Source organism: Malurus melanocephalus, unplaced genomic scaffold, assembly GCF_030028575.1.
Source record: "Malurus melanocephalus ecotype Western Australia unplaced genomic scaffold, MMel_1.1 scaffold_12, whole genome shotgun sequence".
In the NCBI taxonomy this organism is placed as follows: Eukaryota; Metazoa; Chordata; class Aves; order Passeriformes; family Maluridae; genus Malurus; species Malurus melanocephalus.
The window spans coordinates 2,933,492-2,951,168 of NW_026623244.1; the positions used below are offsets into that span (position 1 = coordinate 2,933,492).

The 17,677-nt window shown below is 59.0% G+C and overlaps 1 protein-coding gene across 2 annotated transcripts in view; it reads right to left on the bottom strand.

The window, feature by feature from the left end:
• Positions 1-398: 398 nt before the first annotated feature.
• SLIT1 (slit guidance ligand 1) overlaps positions 399-17,677 on the bottom strand; it is a 61,424-nt gene continuing 44,145 nt past the window's right edge. Inside the window, exons 8-38 of one of the 2 annotated variants that reach the window (XR_008966280.1) lie at positions 17,213-17,376; positions 16,664-16,811; positions 16,091-16,162; positions 15,766-15,837; positions 15,600-15,671; positions 15,326-15,469; positions 15,014-15,177; positions 14,876-14,899; positions 14,295-14,439; positions 14,083-14,157; positions 13,711-13,854; positions 13,330-13,473; positions 13,047-13,213; positions 11,909-12,041; positions 10,868-10,936; positions 10,398-10,469; positions 10,131-10,202; positions 9,736-9,807; positions 8,169-8,332; positions 7,737-7,861; positions 7,445-7,542; positions 6,634-6,773; positions 6,205-6,298; positions 5,895-6,032; positions 5,301-5,538; positions 5,082-5,212; positions 4,836-4,990; positions 4,477-4,765; positions 3,935-4,146; positions 2,062-3,849; positions 399-1,752 (exon numbers count right to left, since the gene is read on the bottom strand). Coding sequence is in view for 1 of the 2 variants with exons in the window: in XM_057380373.1 (XP_057236356.1) it covers positions 3,605-3,849; positions 3,935-4,146; positions 4,477-4,765; positions 4,836-4,990; positions 5,082-5,212; positions 5,301-5,538; positions 5,895-6,032; positions 6,205-6,298; positions 6,634-6,773; positions 7,445-7,542; positions 7,737-7,861; positions 8,169-8,332; positions 9,736-9,807; positions 10,131-10,202; positions 10,398-10,469; positions 10,868-10,936; positions 11,909-12,041; positions 13,047-13,213; positions 13,330-13,473; positions 13,711-13,854; positions 14,083-14,157; positions 14,295-14,439; positions 14,876-14,899; positions 15,014-15,177; positions 15,326-15,469; positions 15,600-15,671; positions 15,766-15,837; positions 16,091-16,162; positions 16,664-16,811; positions 17,213-17,376 (3,982 nt within the window). In the remaining variant the exon portion in view is untranslated. Of the gene's footprint in view, positions 3,850-3,934; positions 4,147-4,476; positions 4,766-4,835; positions 4,991-5,081; positions 5,213-5,300; positions 5,539-5,894; positions 6,033-6,204; positions 6,299-6,633; positions 6,774-7,444; positions 7,543-7,736; positions 7,862-8,168; positions 8,333-9,735; positions 9,808-10,130; positions 10,203-10,397; positions 10,470-10,867; positions 10,937-11,908; positions 12,042-13,046; positions 13,214-13,329; positions 13,474-13,710; positions 13,855-14,082; positions 14,158-14,294; positions 14,440-14,875; positions 14,900-15,013; positions 15,178-15,325; positions 15,470-15,599; positions 15,672-15,765; positions 15,838-16,090; positions 16,163-16,663; positions 16,812-17,212; positions 17,377-17,677 lie in introns of both variants that reach the window. The other variant, XM_057380373.1, reaches the window with a different exon arrangement.

Genomic DNA, 17,677 nt, shown 5'->3' on the forward strand with positions numbered 1-17,677 from the left:
GGGGTGTTTGTTTTTTTGTTTGTTTGTTTTTTTGTTTTGTTTTTTTGTTAACCCCTTTTTGCCTGGAAGTGTGGCTGGCTGTGACCTTCCAGCCCAGCTGTCTGTGAGGCAGTGGGGCAGTGTCAGCAGGATCAGGGCTGCTTTTGCAGTGATGAGTCTCTGACTCTGGAGAATGGACTGAGGGGTGCTGCTGGGTCCCAGCCCTGCAGGACCCTCTGCCAGTCCCATGCTTCCTTCACCCTTGGAACAGGTGTGTAAAAAAAGAAAAAAAAAAAAAGAAAAAAGGAAACAACACAGTAATTTTTTCTTAAGATGCAAAATATTTAAATATTATCTCCACCCTGATGGCAAATGTTTTTCCTTCATCTGTGTCTGCTTCCCTGGGAGAGTTTTGTTTCTCTTGTTTGTTTCTATATGAATTTTAAGACACTGAGCTGAAATTCCTCCTGTCCGGTACTGTATGTTTGAGCCCAAGCGATGTGAACTGTACAGACCAGCAGTGGGAAGTGGGAGCCAGTGACTGCACCTGGGAGAGCCGTGGCTTGGGATGGCATTCCCAGTTGGTGTAGGGAGAGGGAAGTACTGCGCTACAAGTTGGGAAAATGAATTGTCTGCTGTGAATTCTCGGTTGGAAATGTGGAGAGGAATTTCCATTAGATAATGTTTACATACCTCACCTGATGAACCTTTGAAAGTGTATATATAAAAGAAAAAGAAAAATAAAATTATATTAAGTTGCTTTAAATCAATATGTATAGCTATAAGAGCTGGGTCATTTGAACTTTGAGTATGTATCGATTCTCTAATTGTTGACATTTGTGAACTCTGTGCTCCTGTCTTTTATTTCATCCTAGCCTATGGAAAAAGTTGTGTTCTTGTTCCAGGTAAAAGGTCCCTGACTCAGATCTGACCTCCTCAAGGATTCCCACCACCTTGTTTTCTTTTCTTCCTCACTGTCAATATTCACCCTATGAGCTTTCTAAAGGTCCGTATTTTATTGCAGCTTATTAAACGTTTCTTTGATATCAGTGTTTGTTTGGTGTGATAAGTGGGAAAGATTGAAGGTGAATGAGTGCACGAGGTGGGGCACAGCAGGCTGGCACCCTCAGTGTCACCGTTCCCTGTGCAGGGGGCGGGTATAAATCCTGTGTGAGATTTCAGTGCTCTACACCARTGCCTGAGCTGTGGCAGACCTGTGTTTGTGGCGCCAATGGAGCAACCTCTCAGTCCTCCCGGGGACTGCTGCCCAGGGTCCCTCTTCCCTTCCCAGAGAGCTCCAAGTGCCCAGTTTCCCCTGGAGCCATTCCATGCCCACAGCAGGCACTGGCCCTTCAGTTTCCCACACACAGGACCCCGGCAGTGATGGCTGCTTTYGTGAGGCATTGCATGGATAACCCTGGCTGCTTGTCCCTGCACCATGGGGGTGCTGCTTTGGCCAGAAGCGCCCAAGGCAGGACCAACTCTTTCCATCCTGTGCCACCTCCTCACACACTCAGCAGCTCCCAAGCATCAGCTGCCCCCTTCTCCCCGCCAGGAAAGAAGAGGCCAAGCCTCTGAATGAATAAATGTCATGTTCACATGGAAGACAACATAGACAATACCAAACATCTCCTAAAACAATACAGCCTCTGCCAGCGGAAGGATGCCCAGCGCCTCCCTCGCCAGCCTAGTACAAACCAGCGTCTTCAATAGTGACACACACAAACCCCACGGGCCAAACAAAGCCACCGTCATTTTCCTGCCCAGTAGCATCTGTAAACAAAAAGAAAACATCATTTGTTGACCCCAAACATATAAAAATACTATAACAAAATGAAATACAAATATATATTAGAATCTGTAAGTATTCTGTATAAAGAGATACTTTAGCGGTTAGCGTACAGCAAGAACAGAAACACAACACAACCAAGCCCCGGGAGGGCCACAGGCAAAATGAGACGCATCCCAGCTCCTCTGTGTGGCYGAGGAGCTCCCATGGAGAGGGCATTTGTGGCAGAAACACATCCCCGTGGTGGTGGGAACGCCCTGGATGCCAGTGGTGAGCAGGGATGGCGACRGCACCTGCAGAGCTGGGTATATCCAGTGGAGATGCCCTGAGCCGGCTGTGGCTAGCAGTGCAGACCTGGAGCTGGAGTGCCGGGGCAGYGTGACGGAGAGACCCAGGACTGCAGCCCTGGGATGAGTCTGTCCACCAGGGCCATGCGGTGTTCACTGTCCAGCCATGTGCAGTGTCCCAGGTTGGGCCCCACCTTCCTTAGCCCCCACAGTCACAGAGGTGATGCTGCTGTGGATGTTGGGTGCCTGCAGCACCTGGCATGAGCTTCCCTTGTGCCCCTGCACCCACAGCAGCCCAGCACATGCCCTGTGGGCTTTGGAGAGATGCTGGGTATGGGCACTTGAGTCCAAGAGCTGGTGGGCCGTGCCCTGGCAGCCGTGGTGACTCCAAGCTTGCAGGTTTGGACATCTTCAGCYTCTTCTACTTGGCACACACAAGACTGAGGCGCTGGTGGTGGGCACAGCAAACAAACCCGCATCCCAGCTGTGCCAGCAGCCTCTTGCTCCTGCTGGCTGGGTCAGTGGGACATGGGRCACCGTTGCCCAGCTGCAGGTCCACTCCCCCAGGACAGAGCCTGGAAAAAGGGGATCCCTGTGCTGCCCTCACACAGCTCCCACCTCTGAGMAGAGCCACCTGGCTGAGCCAGGGGTACTCGAGGCCTTCTCCACAAGAATGGCACAGTGCTGGCCCCCATGGCACAGGGTAAGTTGGCACTGGAACCCTCAGATACTTTTATGCACTGGTCYCGATTCACTGTGGCTGGCACTGCCCTGGCCCTGCTCCACCAGCGTGGCCCTGATGTGACCACAGTGGGCTGGACCTGTGCGTGCCCATGCACTGCAAAGCTCAGCCGGCGTGCACAGACTGGGGGTGTCACCAGGAGCTCAGGCTGTGGCCACAGAGTTGGTCTCATTATCAGGGGTACTTTGGGCTCCAGCACTCTGCAGGGAGAGAGACCAGGGCTGCCAGAAGAGAGGATGGGGAACCGGGTCTGAGCTCAGGACTGCACAATGCTGGCTCCACCACGCAGCCCTCTGTGACCATGGCTTACCGTGGCTCAYGGGGCTCTGCCATGTCAGGCCCCCCTCCTCCAGTCCCAGGGGTTGAAAAAGCCCTCAGATCGCTGGGCTGATGCAAGGGACAGGGCTGCCAGGGAGGGGACTCCACGAGGACGCAGGCACTGCCCTCCATGGCTGTGGGGCTGCACTGGCAGGAAGGCAGAGTGCCACAGGGAGAGGATGGGGCAGCTGGGCAGCATGCCCGTTCCATATCCACACATCTGTGTAGCTGCAGTTCTTAAAAAAATTCTCTATCTACACATTTGCTTTGTTTGTGGGTTTTTTTCCTTTTTTTTTTCTTTTTTTTTTTTTTTAATCTGTTTCCTTCCCAACCTTCTAGATGCACCAGCTCTACCCTCTGCTGGGCTCCTCGGATGCAGCTGCAGTTCAGAACACCCAGAGAGCAGCATCATGCCCGCAGGGCAAAGTGAGGTTCTTGGCTCTGGGGGTCTCCCTGGCAGCCCCCCGGCTCTGCAGGGCCGGTGGCTGCTCACAGGCACTGGCTGCAGCCGCACTTGCTGGGCTTCTCCACCTCCTCCACGAAGGTYGCACCGTTGCTGCACTCGAAGGCGTATTTCCTGCGTCGGAGCCGCAGCCCAGTGCAGCAGCCGGCGTCAGGGCCACCGCAGGTCCCCCGGCACTCCACCCAGGCCACTGGCCGCGTCGTCTGGCAGATGGCGTAGCCCCGCTGCACCTGGTGGTAGTCCCTCACCGGCTCCCCACGGCACTCCGGCTCTGTGGGACAGTGGGACAACGATGCTCAGSCCGGTGCTGTGGCACAGGGCYGCCCTCCCTGGACACCCACCTCCTCAGCACCTACCCTGGTCACAGAGGGCTCCGGTGTAGCCATCGTGGCACTCGCAGGTGGGCTGGCCACCCGGGGTGAGGTGGCAGTGGCCGTGAACACAKGGCTGGCGGCGGCAGGGATCGGGTGGTTCCACAGGCTGGTTGCAGAGGGCACCCTGGTAGCCCTCCTGGCACTGGCAGCTGTAGGAGAGGGCGTCGAGGGGCAGGCACAGCCCATGCACACACCTGTGGGCAGCCAGTGCTGTCAGGACCTGCTGGTGTGGCACGGCGTGGCACCAGCACACACAGCCCAGCACTGGKCACGGCAAGGCTCAGCACCAGCGCAGTGTGGCACCACCTGGCACAGCACGGCCATCGTGGCACAGCGCTGCTGCRGCTCTGGCAYGGCACCACCAGCACAGAACAGCCTGGCACAACTCGGGGCCAGTGGCAGGGCAGGGCACCACTGTGATGGCACGGGACTGGCATGGCACAGCAGCAGGAACCAGCCACAGGCCAGGACAAACCGCCAGCAGGAGGGGCGGGTAGGGCAGACAATGGGGTGGGGGCACTCACTTGTGCCCCTGGCAGGGGCCGCTGCGGGGCTGGTCGCAGTGGGGCCCGTCCCAGCCGGGCTCGCAGTGGCACACGGGGCCCTGGGCACTCAAGGGCTGGCAGATGCCGTGCAGGCAGTAGAGCTTGCGGCAGGGCTCGCAGCCCGGCACCACCCCCGGCGTCATCCGTGTCTTGGTGAAGTCCTGCAGCTCRTTGTTGATGTAGAGGTTGCGGATGCATCCGTGGAAGCTGGTGCCATTGAGGAGCTGCCAGAGGCGGAAGGCAGCCGARTTGACATCCACAGGCATTCCTGGGGAGAGCACRRCCATCAGTGCACCCGGATGCCCCCYGTGCCCTCCATCACCCAGGCCCTGTCCTACCTCCCACGTAGAGGGGAGCCTCACTGTTCAGCGTGTAGTGCTTGCCCGAGTTGTCCATRGTCATGGGGCTGCCCCCATCGATGGACAGGTTCACCATCTGGTCGAAGGTCACCAGCTCCACGGTGTGGAACTGCCCATCGTTGATGGTCTCAGCACTGGCAGGGATGGCTGGGTCACTGGGGACGYCCCCAGGCCGAAATAATGGGGGTGGTGGTCCCCAGTGAGTGCGGAAGGGGTGGCAGGTACCTGTAGATGGCTGAGCTGGGGTGGGTGCCAGGGTCATAGCTGACCCTCACGTGGCCCTGGTACAGCTCCACAGCCATGTGGTCACTGTCACCRTTGTACAGCAGGATGCCATTGCCTTCAGCCGTGGAGACCTGCCAGAAAGAGAGGTGGGAGCCCATGTCCCTGGGGTAGCATCCCCAATGCCATCCCTCGATGCTCCCACGCCCCCCCAGCCCTCACCTGAAGGGTGATGTTGGCCCGGGGCCAGTCTTGCAGGTCYGTGAACTGCAGGTACGTGTCACGGTCCACGAAGTTGACGCTCAGCAGCTTCTCACATTTGGGGCCRCCAAAGCCAGGCAGGCACTGGCAAAGGGCACGGGCACCCCGCTCCACGCATGGGGCCCCGTTCTGGCATTCAGCTCGCTCACAGAGGCCAGGCTGGCCAGCGGCGTGGGGCGGCATCTCGCAGAGCTGGCCACTGTGGGGCCAAGGGTGCTGGTGAGCTGGGGGCTGGGAAAGTGTCCTACACCCTGCCCACTGCCCCACAGGGCTCACCAGCACCCCCTGATTTGGGGTCCCTGGGGARGCTCTCCAGACACTGGCAGCAGAGGGATGCCGGGGTGCTGAGCTGTGCCCTGCGGTCCCTCCCTAGGGGTGCTGGCTCCATCCCCAGAGACACACACTCCCAGCATCACTCCTTCCTCTCACACGGGGAATGGATGGATGGATGGATGGATGATGGATGGATGACTTGGTTGCCAAAACTTGTCCCTTCTGCACAGTGACACAAACCATCCCCACTACTGCAGGTGCTCTGTTTCTCCCTGGTGGTACCTGTAGCCCTCAGTGCAGAGGCAGGAGTAGCCGTTCACCTCRTCCAGGCAGCGGGCGTTGTTCTGGCACCGGTGGTCCTGGCAGTCATCGAAGTCCTCGCTGCAGTTGCTCCCCACGTAGCCGGGTGCACACTCACACCTGGGGCAGGCGGGGGGCTCAACGCTGCCCTTGCCTTCCCCCCTGCACCGGTGGGTGCCTGCTCCTCCTCCTGTCACCCCCCTCTCCATGCCCCCTCACTGTAGTCCCCAAAAAGCACATCTAAAAAACCCCAGACAAACAGAAAAAGTGATTTGGAGAGGAGCGGGCTCACCTGGGCCCCTGGCTGGTGGAGATGCAGGTGGASTCGTGCTGGCAGGGGTTGTGCTCAGCTGAGCAGAAATCGGGTGGCTGCTCACAGAATTCCCCTGCAAGGCAGAAGAGGGGGTGCCCAGCAGCTCCAGCACCAGAGGAGCAGCCCCAGTCCCCACAGGGCACAGGGAACCCCTGAGGGACTCAAGGCAGGGAGCTGCCAAGCCCACAGCTCGCACCCCACAGGCGCAGGGCTCTGCTACCCTGCCTGAGCCCCACACTGAGGGCATCCCAGTGTGTGTGGGTTCAGCTGAGCACAGAGGCTGTGGTTTCAGGCATTGAGACAGCAGGCAGAAGAGCTATTTAGCCCTCATGAGTGGGTAGAAGCACTGGGCACATTTCTGTGCCAGGCCTGTGCCATTTGGAGATGGCTAGCCCCCATTCCGAGTACCTGTGTAGTGTGCAGGACAAAGGCAGGTGTAGTTGGTGGCACTGGGCACRCAGGAGCCCCCGTTCTCGCAGCTGTGCTCCTTGCAGGGGTCGCTGGTGGCGTGGCAGCTCAGGCCCTCGAAGCCCACTGGGCACAGGCACCTRCCACGGAGCCAGGGCAGTGTCAAGGAGGAAAAAGAAATGGAATATTTTGGGGTGGCTCCCCCAAAATACCACACAGGACCTTGGTGCAGAGCACACATGCACACCAAGAGCTGGGTTTGGTGTCCTCGTGTCGCACACTGGGCACAGGGGTGGGAGGCAGCACAGCCTGCCCAAGGATGCTGTGTTGCCACGACAACAGGCTAAGAGGCCTCTCAGCGCAGGAGGGGCTGCACAGCCCACCTCCTCACCCCCAACTATTTTCAGCTCCTAATTGCAGCCTGATTCTCAGAACGGCCCTAAAGCATTCTGGGCAGCGGGGGTTGTGTGAGGGCAAGGCAGCCCTGTGGGGAGCAGCAGTGACTCCAGCACCACAGTAACCAGTCCCAGTCCCAAATCCCACTGCCTTCTACTGTCCTTGCCTCCTGTGGTGATGGTACCCTCCTCTCCCCCACTGGCCTCAGCCTAGGAGCCTTTTGGGTTGGGGGACATGGGGAAGTAGACTCAGACAACATAAGTTGGAGCTCCCATGTGAATACAACATCCCAGCTGTATGCCCAAGGGAGCATGCAGGAGGGGAAAGAAGTATCAGAACTTCTCTCTGTGGGATGCCAGGGCTCCATGCTACTGCCCAAACACCCACYTTTCATGGATTCCGGTCCAGCACTCACCTGAACCCAGCTCCTTCCCCCTCCTGAGGCTGGCAGGTCCCCCCRTTGGCACAAGGGTTGGAGGAGCAGCCACTGAGTGCCACCTCACAGTCCCTGCCCTGGGGAAGGATGGAAAGGTGGGAGCRAGGAGGGTGGCACAGCACCTGCCCAGCTCTCCCCATCCCACTCAGCAGAATGCACATAGAGACAGTGGGTGGCCCTGCAGGCAGGAAGCCCCAGGGGCATGGCAGAGCCCCTGCTCTGCTCCCAGGGACATGCCACCRMGCACCGGGGACCCCTGSGACCAGGGTACCTTGTAGCCACTGGGACAGGTGCAGCGGTAGGAGCCAAGGGGGTCATTGTGGCAGGTGCCCTGGTTCTGGCAGGGGCTGGACAGGCAGGGGTTGCACTTGGCCTGGACGCTCAGGGCAGGTGGGCCTGTGGGACGGAAGGCACGGAGATGACCATCAGTGTGAGGGATGGGAACGTGTCCTTTACTGGGCTCCCTCTGCTGGGAGCACAGCCTGTCCTGCCAAGGGGCTGTGACCATGCAGTGGGACAGCCACCAGTCTGCTCTGTCACCAGGGATGTGCCACCACTCGGGTAAGAGGATGGAAGCACCCTGGTCCCCCTCCAGCCCAAGGCAGCTCAACACATGAAGTCGTGGAGCCACMCAGACTCACAAAGCATTGCTCTGCTGGGTGCCCAGAGGAGGGCATGCATAGACAGCATGGGCACTTCTCACCTTGGCACTCAAATTTCTTGGCAGGGGTGGTGAGCAGCAACTTTCCTTCCATGTCGGGGGGCCCAGCGCAGCGGGCGATGCCGGGCTCCTTGTACCCCGTCTTGACCCAGCTGGACAGCCAGCGCAGGTTGCAGCTGCAGTACAGGGGGTTGGCCCCGATGGCTCTGCAGGAGAAGAGGGGCAAAATGGCACCTGCTGCCACACAGAGGGAGGTGGCCACAACTCTGTCACTTGACCAGGCTGCCACATGATGGGCAAACCAGTGCTGCTCCCTTTCTGGACCCACCAGAGGGTGCTGCCCGCAATGGGAGGACTGGGGGACACAGCCCCGCAATGCTGCCCAGTTAGACCACCCTGCTGCCAAATCCACAGCTCCATGCTCTGCCCTGGGGCTCTCCTCCACTGCCTACGCAGAAATTCTTGGCAGTCCCTCTCCAGTACATGGGCAAAGCTGCTTGAGGCCAGCAAACTGGGCAAAGTGCCTTGAGGCCATGCAGAGACAATGGGATGGACAGAGCTTGGGCAGACAGCATTGGAGGAAAGCAAGGAATTGCCCTGGGAAAGGAAAAGGAGGATGGAGGGCTGCTCTGCCCCACAGCAGTGAAGGGTRTGGAAGCAGTGGATGGCGTGGGAGGCTGAGGGGCTGGATGTCCCTTTGCATCCTCCTTGACTGCAAAGGTCAGCAGGGATGGAGGGCTCGTGTGACCAACACAGGTGACAAAGGAAGGAGATGGCAGAACAGAGGACAGGCAATAGGGACAGCAGATCTTCTGGGGCTGACAAAACTGGTCCTACAGCACCYGCAGCACTGGCTGTGGCACAGCTCAGCCTGTGGGAACCAGCAGTGCTGGCTGGCAGCGGCAAAGGCAGCACAGCCAGGGCAAAATGCAGCAGAGCAAGCAGTGCTGCTCCCAAAAAACCAAGGCCAGGGCTGGAAATCAAGATGTTCTTTGGAGACTGAAGGAACAGCCTGAGACCCCCAGGATGCCAGAAGCAGGCAGCTGGGAACAGCTTAGTGAACACAGGGAGGGGACAAAAGGGACACTGAACAAAGCTAAAACCTGGCCCCAGGTGGTGAGTATGGGGCAGTGCTTCTGGGGTGCAGGCTCGCTCAAAGAGGGGMTGAAACACCATTGCTGCCAGGAGAATACCTGATGACAAACTGGGGCACTGTTGGAGGGAAGCACACTGGCAGAAGGTTAACAAGACACTGGTGTGTGTCAGAGCAGCCCCTGCCAATCCATAGGTGTGCCACCACTTTGCATGGCTTGACCCACATCTTGGGGGATCCCAGAGATGTAGTGGATGGSGAAGGACCCCACACCACATCCACCTAAACCATGGGGACATCTCATCAGCACTGGGAGACTCAGCTGCACATCTGGATCTGAGCATGGGCAGTGGGCCACAGCCACTCTCCARCAATTGATGCCACAGATACCACCCCAGAGAAGAGGGGAGAAGGCAGCTCACCCTCCAGGCAGGCCAAGCTCAGCCTAGTGGTTTTTAAAGGTCTGTGAAGCCTGCATCCAGCCCTGAGCCAAGCAGAGAGGGAAGAGATACTCACAGGTGGGACAGGGAGGTGACATCTGCGAAGATGCCCTCAGGGAGGGTGGAAATGTCATTGCCATGGAGAGACCTGCAGAGAACAGAAGGTCCTGCGATGCCCGGGGCTCCAAGGTGGGCAGCAAGGACTGTAGGCAGCTGGGCTGCCCTCACCCCATGGGTCCAGGTGTGGGTGGCACAGCTGGACCCTGCCACACTGTCACTGTTGCAAAGGCACCATCTGCTCTGAGAGCAAACGAACCTTGCTGTGCTCCTCCTGCAGCCTCCACCCTGCCCATGTGCCTGCACCCAGCTTCGAGTGGGCACAGGGGACATGGGGACATGGCAGCAGCACAGAAGGGGCCGAGCAGGGCTGTGGGCAGGGCTGTGGGCAGGGGARGTATGGTGGGTACTTACAGCAGCCGCAGGGAGCGGAGGCCCTCGAAGGCCAGCGGAGGGATGCACTGCAGGGAGTTGTAGCTGAGGATCCTGCGGGAGGGAGGGAAGCAGGCAACACAGCCATGTGTGCTGCAAGAAACCCACCCTGGGCTACACCCCTGCATGAGCCCAACCTCAAACCACAGCTCCACCAGGCAAAGGGTKGAGACCCTGGTGTCCCCAGCACCCCCCAGGCTTTGGGGTCCCCTAGAACAGCTCGCACAGCTCAGCTGGGACCGCACTTACAGGGTGGTGAGCTGGCTCATGTTGGTGAAGGAGGAGTTGCTCAGGGAGCTGATCTTGTTGTTGCTCAGATCGCTGGAAAACAGAAACCCCATGGTTTGGAGCCAGCTGGGCCCTGTCCCCTCTCACTGCTCCCCAGCCCGCTCAGCTGCAATGGGGTGCAAACAGCAGCACAGCACAGCCCCAAGGGAACAGCAGGGCTGGGGAGAAAGGGTGATGGCAGCAATGCCACCCTGTCCCACAGGGTGATGGCAGCAATGCCACTTGTCCCCACTCTGTTCCATGCCCGGCACCAAAGGCTGAGCATTGCTGACAGCCAGCTGTGCTGCACAGGAGGGACACAGGGATGTCAGAGGTCCCCACACACTGCCAGGCCCCTCCTCAGGATCACACACCATGGAGACAGCCCYTGCCCTCACCCACAAGGTCCAGCAGTGCCTCCAGCACCTGGGCTCCTGCTCCTGGCTACTTACACAAGCTGCAGATATTTGAAGGTAGAGAGCTGCCCCGGGACCTGGGTGAACTGGTTTCCATCCAGGTAGCTGCAAGGGAGAACAAAAGCACCTTGAGGCAGGTGAGAAGCAGGAGGTCCCTTCCTCCGCCCCTTTTTTCTCCTGAGCACCACGGACTTTGGGCTGCAAGAAGCATCTCCGGCACCACCTCACTCCTGCACCCAGGGCCCAGGGGGCTCTCAGAGACCCCTAGGCTGGCAGGGGAGCTCGTGTGTGAGCACAATGGCACACCTGGGTTTGCAGGCACGTCCCTGGGGACAGTCTCCCAGCAGCCTACGTGTGCAAGCGCAGCCAGCCACGTGCCGCGTTTACACATCCGCTGTGAGCGTGGGAGGCTGTAACCGTTCCCAAGGCATGTGTGAGCATGTGAGAGATGGTGGAGGATGTAGAGAGAGGGGGGGTGCAAGACAGCGGAGGGGGTGTGGGGGTGGTATGCATATCTATATGTGCCCAACCTGTGCCCGCACCAGGGGGATGCCATCCCTCATCCCGATGGGGACAGAGCTCCTTCGCAGCGATGGGCAGCATGGAGCCTGCACATTCAGCTCTGGCATGGCTRTGTGGGCATCTCCCTGGCACCCACAGTGATGGGTGGCTGACCCCAAGCCGATGCACCCCACTGCCCAGCGCTGTGGTGAGAGGCAGATGGCCCTGAGCTGCATGGCTCTGTGAGGACCACAATGCAGGGAATGCCTGTCCCTCACTGTCCCTTCCCAAGGGGCAAAGACAAAGGTCCCAGCTGCTGGGTGACTACACCTCTTGCACAAATACCCTTGATTGCCCCAAGTCATCAGAGAGAATCTTGCTGACCCACTTGCTGGTTCTGTGGCTGGACAGGATCCCAYGGATGGGTGAAGGTCCTACTCCCCCTACCAGGCCAGGATGGAGGTATGGGGACGAGCCCAGGAGTCTCTGCCCTGACACCTGCAAGCCCACAGCAGAGGCCCCTCACCCAGAGCTGTAAAGCTGATGGAGGGTTAGGGGAACTCGCCCACTACTTACAGCTCTGTGACATTCTTGGGGATCCCCTTGGGCAGGGCCTTGAGGTGCTTGTTGCTGCAGCGGACAACCGTGTCGAGGCAGGTGCATTCCTGCGGGCACTGGGGCCGGGGGATGCAGCTCGTCTCCTCCTTACCTGCACCRGGCATGAAAAGCCACCACGTCACCAGGGTCCAGCCCTTGGGCATCGTGTGAGTTCAATGCCAGCCACTGTCCCCTGCCCCCAAAGCTGGGTGTTGCAGGCAATAGTGCAGGAATTGCTCCTGCACCCAGAAATCGCCTGCCCCACTGGTGTGGGTGCAACCAGCCAGCTCAAGGCTGCTCTGCTTTTCACCATTTTCATGCAAAAATGCAGTCATGGGACAACAGAGATTAAGGGTAGAGAAAAAGGGGCTCAGCCCTGCAAATCCTCCTGAAACAATGTCCTTCACCCATCTCCCAGACACAGGTCAGACGGAGTGGAGCCTTTGCCCAGCAGCCAGAGGAGCTGGCACTGCTCCCCTTCCCTGCCGTGACGCTGGAATCCTGCGGGAGAGGCATCCCTGGGACAACCGTATGCTATCTCGCACCGTTAGGAAAGGCGCAGGATGCAACCCTTCAGTCTTTGACGGGGTGGAGGAGGGAAAGCAGAAGAAATGATGATTTGTTTGTAAATATTTTCCAGCGGGCTCAAAAGCTGCTCTAAATTTAAAAAAAAAATACATAAAAAAAAGGTTTTCCTCCCCACGCACACTCCCCATCTGCTCCATCTGCCCAACTCCGGCGCATGTGCAAGGTTGAGAAGGGAAGGAGGGAAGGAGCAGGATGAATCCCAGTGGGCTTTGCCTRCACATCTGCTCCTGCCAGCACCCAGGGCACAGCGTTTGGCCAGCACAGACCCACCTACACACAAGAGCTATGAGGTGCAGTGGGTGCAAACTCCTCTCMTGGCTTCTGACTGGTATTTGAGTGTAACCCCAAGGGCTGGGTACCAGGGTGGGAAACTTTTGTGTCATTAGGGGAGGGCATTCATGGGATCCCCCGAGCTACTGGCTTGCCACGGGCACATCCTGGAAGCAGGGATGGTGTGGGACAAGGCGTCATCCTGGGAGGAGCAGCCTGGTCTCCCCTCACCCTYGGCACCGCAGGGCCCACGAGTTACCTTCCTCACACCTGAAGTCGGGGAAAGCCACGTCCTGGAGCGGGATCTGCCGGAGGAAGTCRGGGTTTTGGCACCGAGGGTTCCCTGTCACGATCTTCCTCTTGCGCAGCCAGTCCCCCAGCCAGGCCAGCTGGCAGTTGCAGTTGAAGGGGTTGGCAAGCAGGTTCCTGCACATGGGAAGGAGCACAAGGGCAGCACCTGAACAGCCACCAGGCAGGGTGACCTGCATCCCCCAGATGCAATGAGGACAGGCTGGGAGCATCCCCCGGGGCCTGGGACGTACAGCGTGGAGAGGGACTGCAGTGTGTCAAAGGCGCCCGGCGCGATGGTGCTGATCTGGTTGTCGTACAGGGAGAGCAGGCGCACATTGCGCAGCCCTGTGAAGCTGTCGTTGTGGATGCAGCTGATGCGGTTGTTCCTCAGCATCCTGCAGAGGAAACAGAACAAGGGCACCTACAACAAGGGCAGGTGGCACGGGGGAAACCACCTCAGCAGTGCCCACCACAGCAGAACGAGCCAGAGAAAGTCCCTGAGCAGCAAAAACCCGGCCCCCCAGCACTGGATACAGCCAGCCAATGGGCAGGGCACTCCTGAGCTGGCCCTGCAGGGAGCCAAGGAGTAGAGATGTCCCCATCCCTGTGCCCATGGAGGAGAGGGTACTCACAGGGTCCTCAGCCCATCCAGGCCCCTGAACATGCCGCTGCGCACAGACTCCAGCTGGTTGACAGTGAGGTGCAGCTCGTTGACAGAGGATGCCCCCTCGAATGCCCCATCCTCGATCTCCGACACCTTGTTGTTACTGAGGTTGCTGTGAAGGGGGGAAAACAGGCTGGAAAGGGGGCTCTGCCTTGACCTCATCCTGAAGTCTGCCTGCCCCAGACCTCACGAAGCACCTCGTGATGCCAGTCCCTCAGAGGACCCCAAGGGTGGGACATGGCTTCCATTTCATGCCCCAGTCTGCCCTGGTATCAGGACCCCCATGTGCCTTGCCAGCCCTCGGGCTCTCCTGACACAGCTGTGCCTGCCCAATACTCACATTTTCTTCAGATGTGGGAGTTTCTTGAAAATGCCAGTGGCCTCCAGGATGGAGATTTCATTGTTGTTCAGGCGTCTACAATGGGCAGCAGGGAAAAGAGCTCAGGAGATGGCTGTGAAGCGCCTGGCACAGCCCAAACCCCGAGCCAAACCCCAGTGCCAGCAAGGTTCCTGCTGCAGGAGGGAAGGCAGAGTGAGAGAGGCGACTCTTACAGTTCAGATGTGGACTGCGGGATGCGATCTGGGATCTTGGTGAGTTTCAGGTTGGAGCACTCGACCACCCCGGATTCACAGCGGCACTTCGGGGGGCAGATCACGTCACTGTTGCATTCACTGTTCAGATGATAATCCTCTGTCCCTGTGTGATGGTGAGGGCAGTGTGGGCTACCACGAGCAGAGGCACAGGGGGCTGTGCTTGCCCCCTCTCCCTCTGATCCTCCCACATCCCCACCTGGTCTTGTTCTCTTTCCCAGATCCCCTCACTCCAGCCCCTGTGCACATATGACCCTTCTCCATGCCCAAAGCAGCTGATCTGCTGGGATATTTGTCCTGGGTACACAGGGTGTGCACTGCCCACCACCCTCCTGCAAACAGAGCCGGATCCTGGGGACACCCATCCAGGTAATGGTGYAATGGGAGATGCCACAACACATTGTGACACCCAGCACATGGGAAGTTAAGTGTGGTTCTGCTGGGCCAGACAACGGGACTCTGGCACAACACCCCTGCAGGCAGACTGGCCAAAAGGGTACCAAGCACACACCCATGCACACGTGTGCAGCTCCTCCGCTCACCTGGGATGAAATACTGCTCTTTGGCTGCAGGAAAAAAAAMGCATATCAGCACTCTGAGCACACAGACACCAGGCTGGGACAGGGCCGAGGACAGCTGTGCCACAGGGTGCCCGTGACAGGGCTGGGGACAGCTCTCACCCGAGCAGCGGAACTTCTTGCTCTTGATCTGGCCGATGCGCTTGTTGGCCAAGCGCCGGGGGCTGGCACAGCGGGCTCCGCTGGTCTCAACGGGGTTGGCACGGAGGAAATCTGCCAGCCACTTCAGGTTGCAGTCACAGATGAAAGGGTTCTGGGCCAGGTGCCTATGCCGGGGACAGCGGRTGACACATTGCCAGGGACAGCAGGTGACAAACTACCAGGGGTAMTGGGTGATCACCACCTCCAGTCCTGGAGATGCTTTTCTGCCAAAGGCTGGCCCACCCAGGCATGGGAGCTGGTAYGGACACTCACAGAGTCTGGATGGCCCGCAGGGAGCTGAACGTGCCTTTGGCCAGGCTCTGGATCTTGTTGTCGTAGAGTGAGAGCAGAGAGAGGTTCTGCAGGTCCTGGAAGGCATCTGCCCGCACACAATTGATCTTGTTGGCATTGAGAAGCCTGGCAGGGAGGGAGGGAGGGAGGGATGTGAGCCTGGGGACCCCTCTTCACTGCACCATGGGTGCCAGGGAGCTCAGTCCTGCTTCCCTGTGTCCCTGAAAAGCAGCCCACACAGCCACTGGCGCCTTACAGCAGCTGCAGAGCAAAGAGTCCTCCAAAGACGCCCTTGGGGAGGTCCGTGATCTTGTTGCCATACAGCACCCTGGGAGAGAAAAGAAAGATGGGGGAGAGATGTGGTGCATGGTTAAGGGGGTGCAGCACCCAGCCCACCCCACCCACACCATGTGRGCACTTACAGGGAGTTCAGCGAGCGCAGCCCCTGGAAGGCATCAGGGGCAATCTCTGAGATCTGATTGTTGCTCAGGTCTCTGAAACACAAAGGGAGTAGGTGGCCTGGACCTCTCCTCTCTTTGCCCAGGTCCTCACCCTTCTGCTAGGTCCAGGGGACCACCCCCAACACCAATATATCAGAGAGCTGGGGATATCCTAGACTCCCTTCCAGTGCTGCCATATGGGGCACCCATGCCACAGCAGGTGTCCTGTGTCTGTCAGCACTCAGCAGTGGCCAGCAGGGTGAAGGGTGTTGGGTTTGGGGTGRGCTGGTAGAGGCTGCACACTTACATCCGCCGCAGCTTCTTGTAGGGTGAGAAGGCTCCTGGGGGGATGGACTTGATGCCATTGAGCTCCAGACGGCTGCAAAGAGAAGAGGRAGAGATGAGGGCTCTAGAGCTGGCCAAACCCCACTGACAGGGCTCAGGGCTGCAGGGCCCCTAAGGTCACAGTAAGTTACCCCACACGTGTGGAAATATTCTGCCCAGAGACAACTTGCATCCTGTGGTTGGGGCTTTCTCTCTCAGGGAGTGGTGCCATGGGTAGGGGAACCATGGTGGCTGGGGTGGGGGAAGGACCTCTCCTCCTTAGCACCTTGGGTTTGGGGGTGCCTGCTGCCTCCCACACACTTCATGCACCATCCCAGCAGGGGCTTTGCGCCATAATTGGATTCCTCTAAGGAGATTATTTCTCTATTTACATTTTTAATGCACCTAAATCCAGGGCTAAATCTGAGCAGTGTGAGAGAAGGGCAGGGAAGGCCTGCTGCCCTGCGGGAGTGGCTGAGCTGTGCATCTTGCTCCTGTGTCCCCAGTGCCTTGAGCCACCCAGAGCCCTGTGGTGATGGTGTGGGGCCATACTCACATCTCTGTCATGGTTTCAGGCAGGTTGGCMGGGATGGCCGTCAGCCCCTTGCCCCGACAGTCCACGATGCCGTTGCTGCAAGTGCACATGGCTGGGCAGGAGCCAGAGGACAGGCTGCAGAGCTGGGCATGTGCTGAGTCCGTTTGTCCTGCCAGGGAAGCAGCCAATTCCAAAAATCTAAATCTGGATTGGACTGGAATTGCAAAGAGCTGAGCCAGGCCAGCAGCACCTTCAAGAAGGGACCCTGGTGACAGTTCAGAATGCTCATGGCATCGTTGAGTGGATGTGTAAGGTCTTGGTGCACCCCGACCCCCTGCAAAARCTCCAGAGGCACAGACATGCACTGTCCCACTGATGGGGGGCACTATCCCCATACTGTCCCCACAGCAAGGACTGTGCTGGCCTGAGATGAACCTACGGCGTGGGTTCTGAGGCTCTGAGCTCGGGCACATTGCAAGGAGTGGAGATGAGCTACATCGGTGGCACAAGCCTTGTCCCCCTGGCCCGTGTCCCTGCCCTGGCACCCACCACCTCCCCTGCACCCCTCACCGGAGCAGCTGAACTCGTTCTTTTGGATCTCAGCCACGTTGAGGCCGCGGAGCTGGGCAGGAGCGGCACACTGGGTGAAGAGCCCGATGGTGGGACGCTGGCGCAGCCACTGCGAGAGCCAGGCCAGGTGGCAGTCGCAGAAGAGATGGTTGGAATGCAGGCGGCTGCAGGTGGATGGAGCCGTCAGCAGCCACAGGACAGCTCCTGCCCACCCCACTGCCCCCAGCTGCCCCAGCCTGGCTCATCCCAAAGGCTGGGGCATTCAGAGGGACATACAGAGGAGCCTAAGAGCATCTGTGCCAGTTGCCAAGGCCACCTTGCCTGGCAGTACTTGGGGATGCTCTGCAGGGGTGCCCCCTCCAATCCCTCCCTGTGGTGCTGTCCCAGCACTACTGAGCCCCCAGCACCAGCAGCAGCAGAGTTGGGGACATCCCACTCCAGCCCGGGAGGTCCCTCCCACCACCA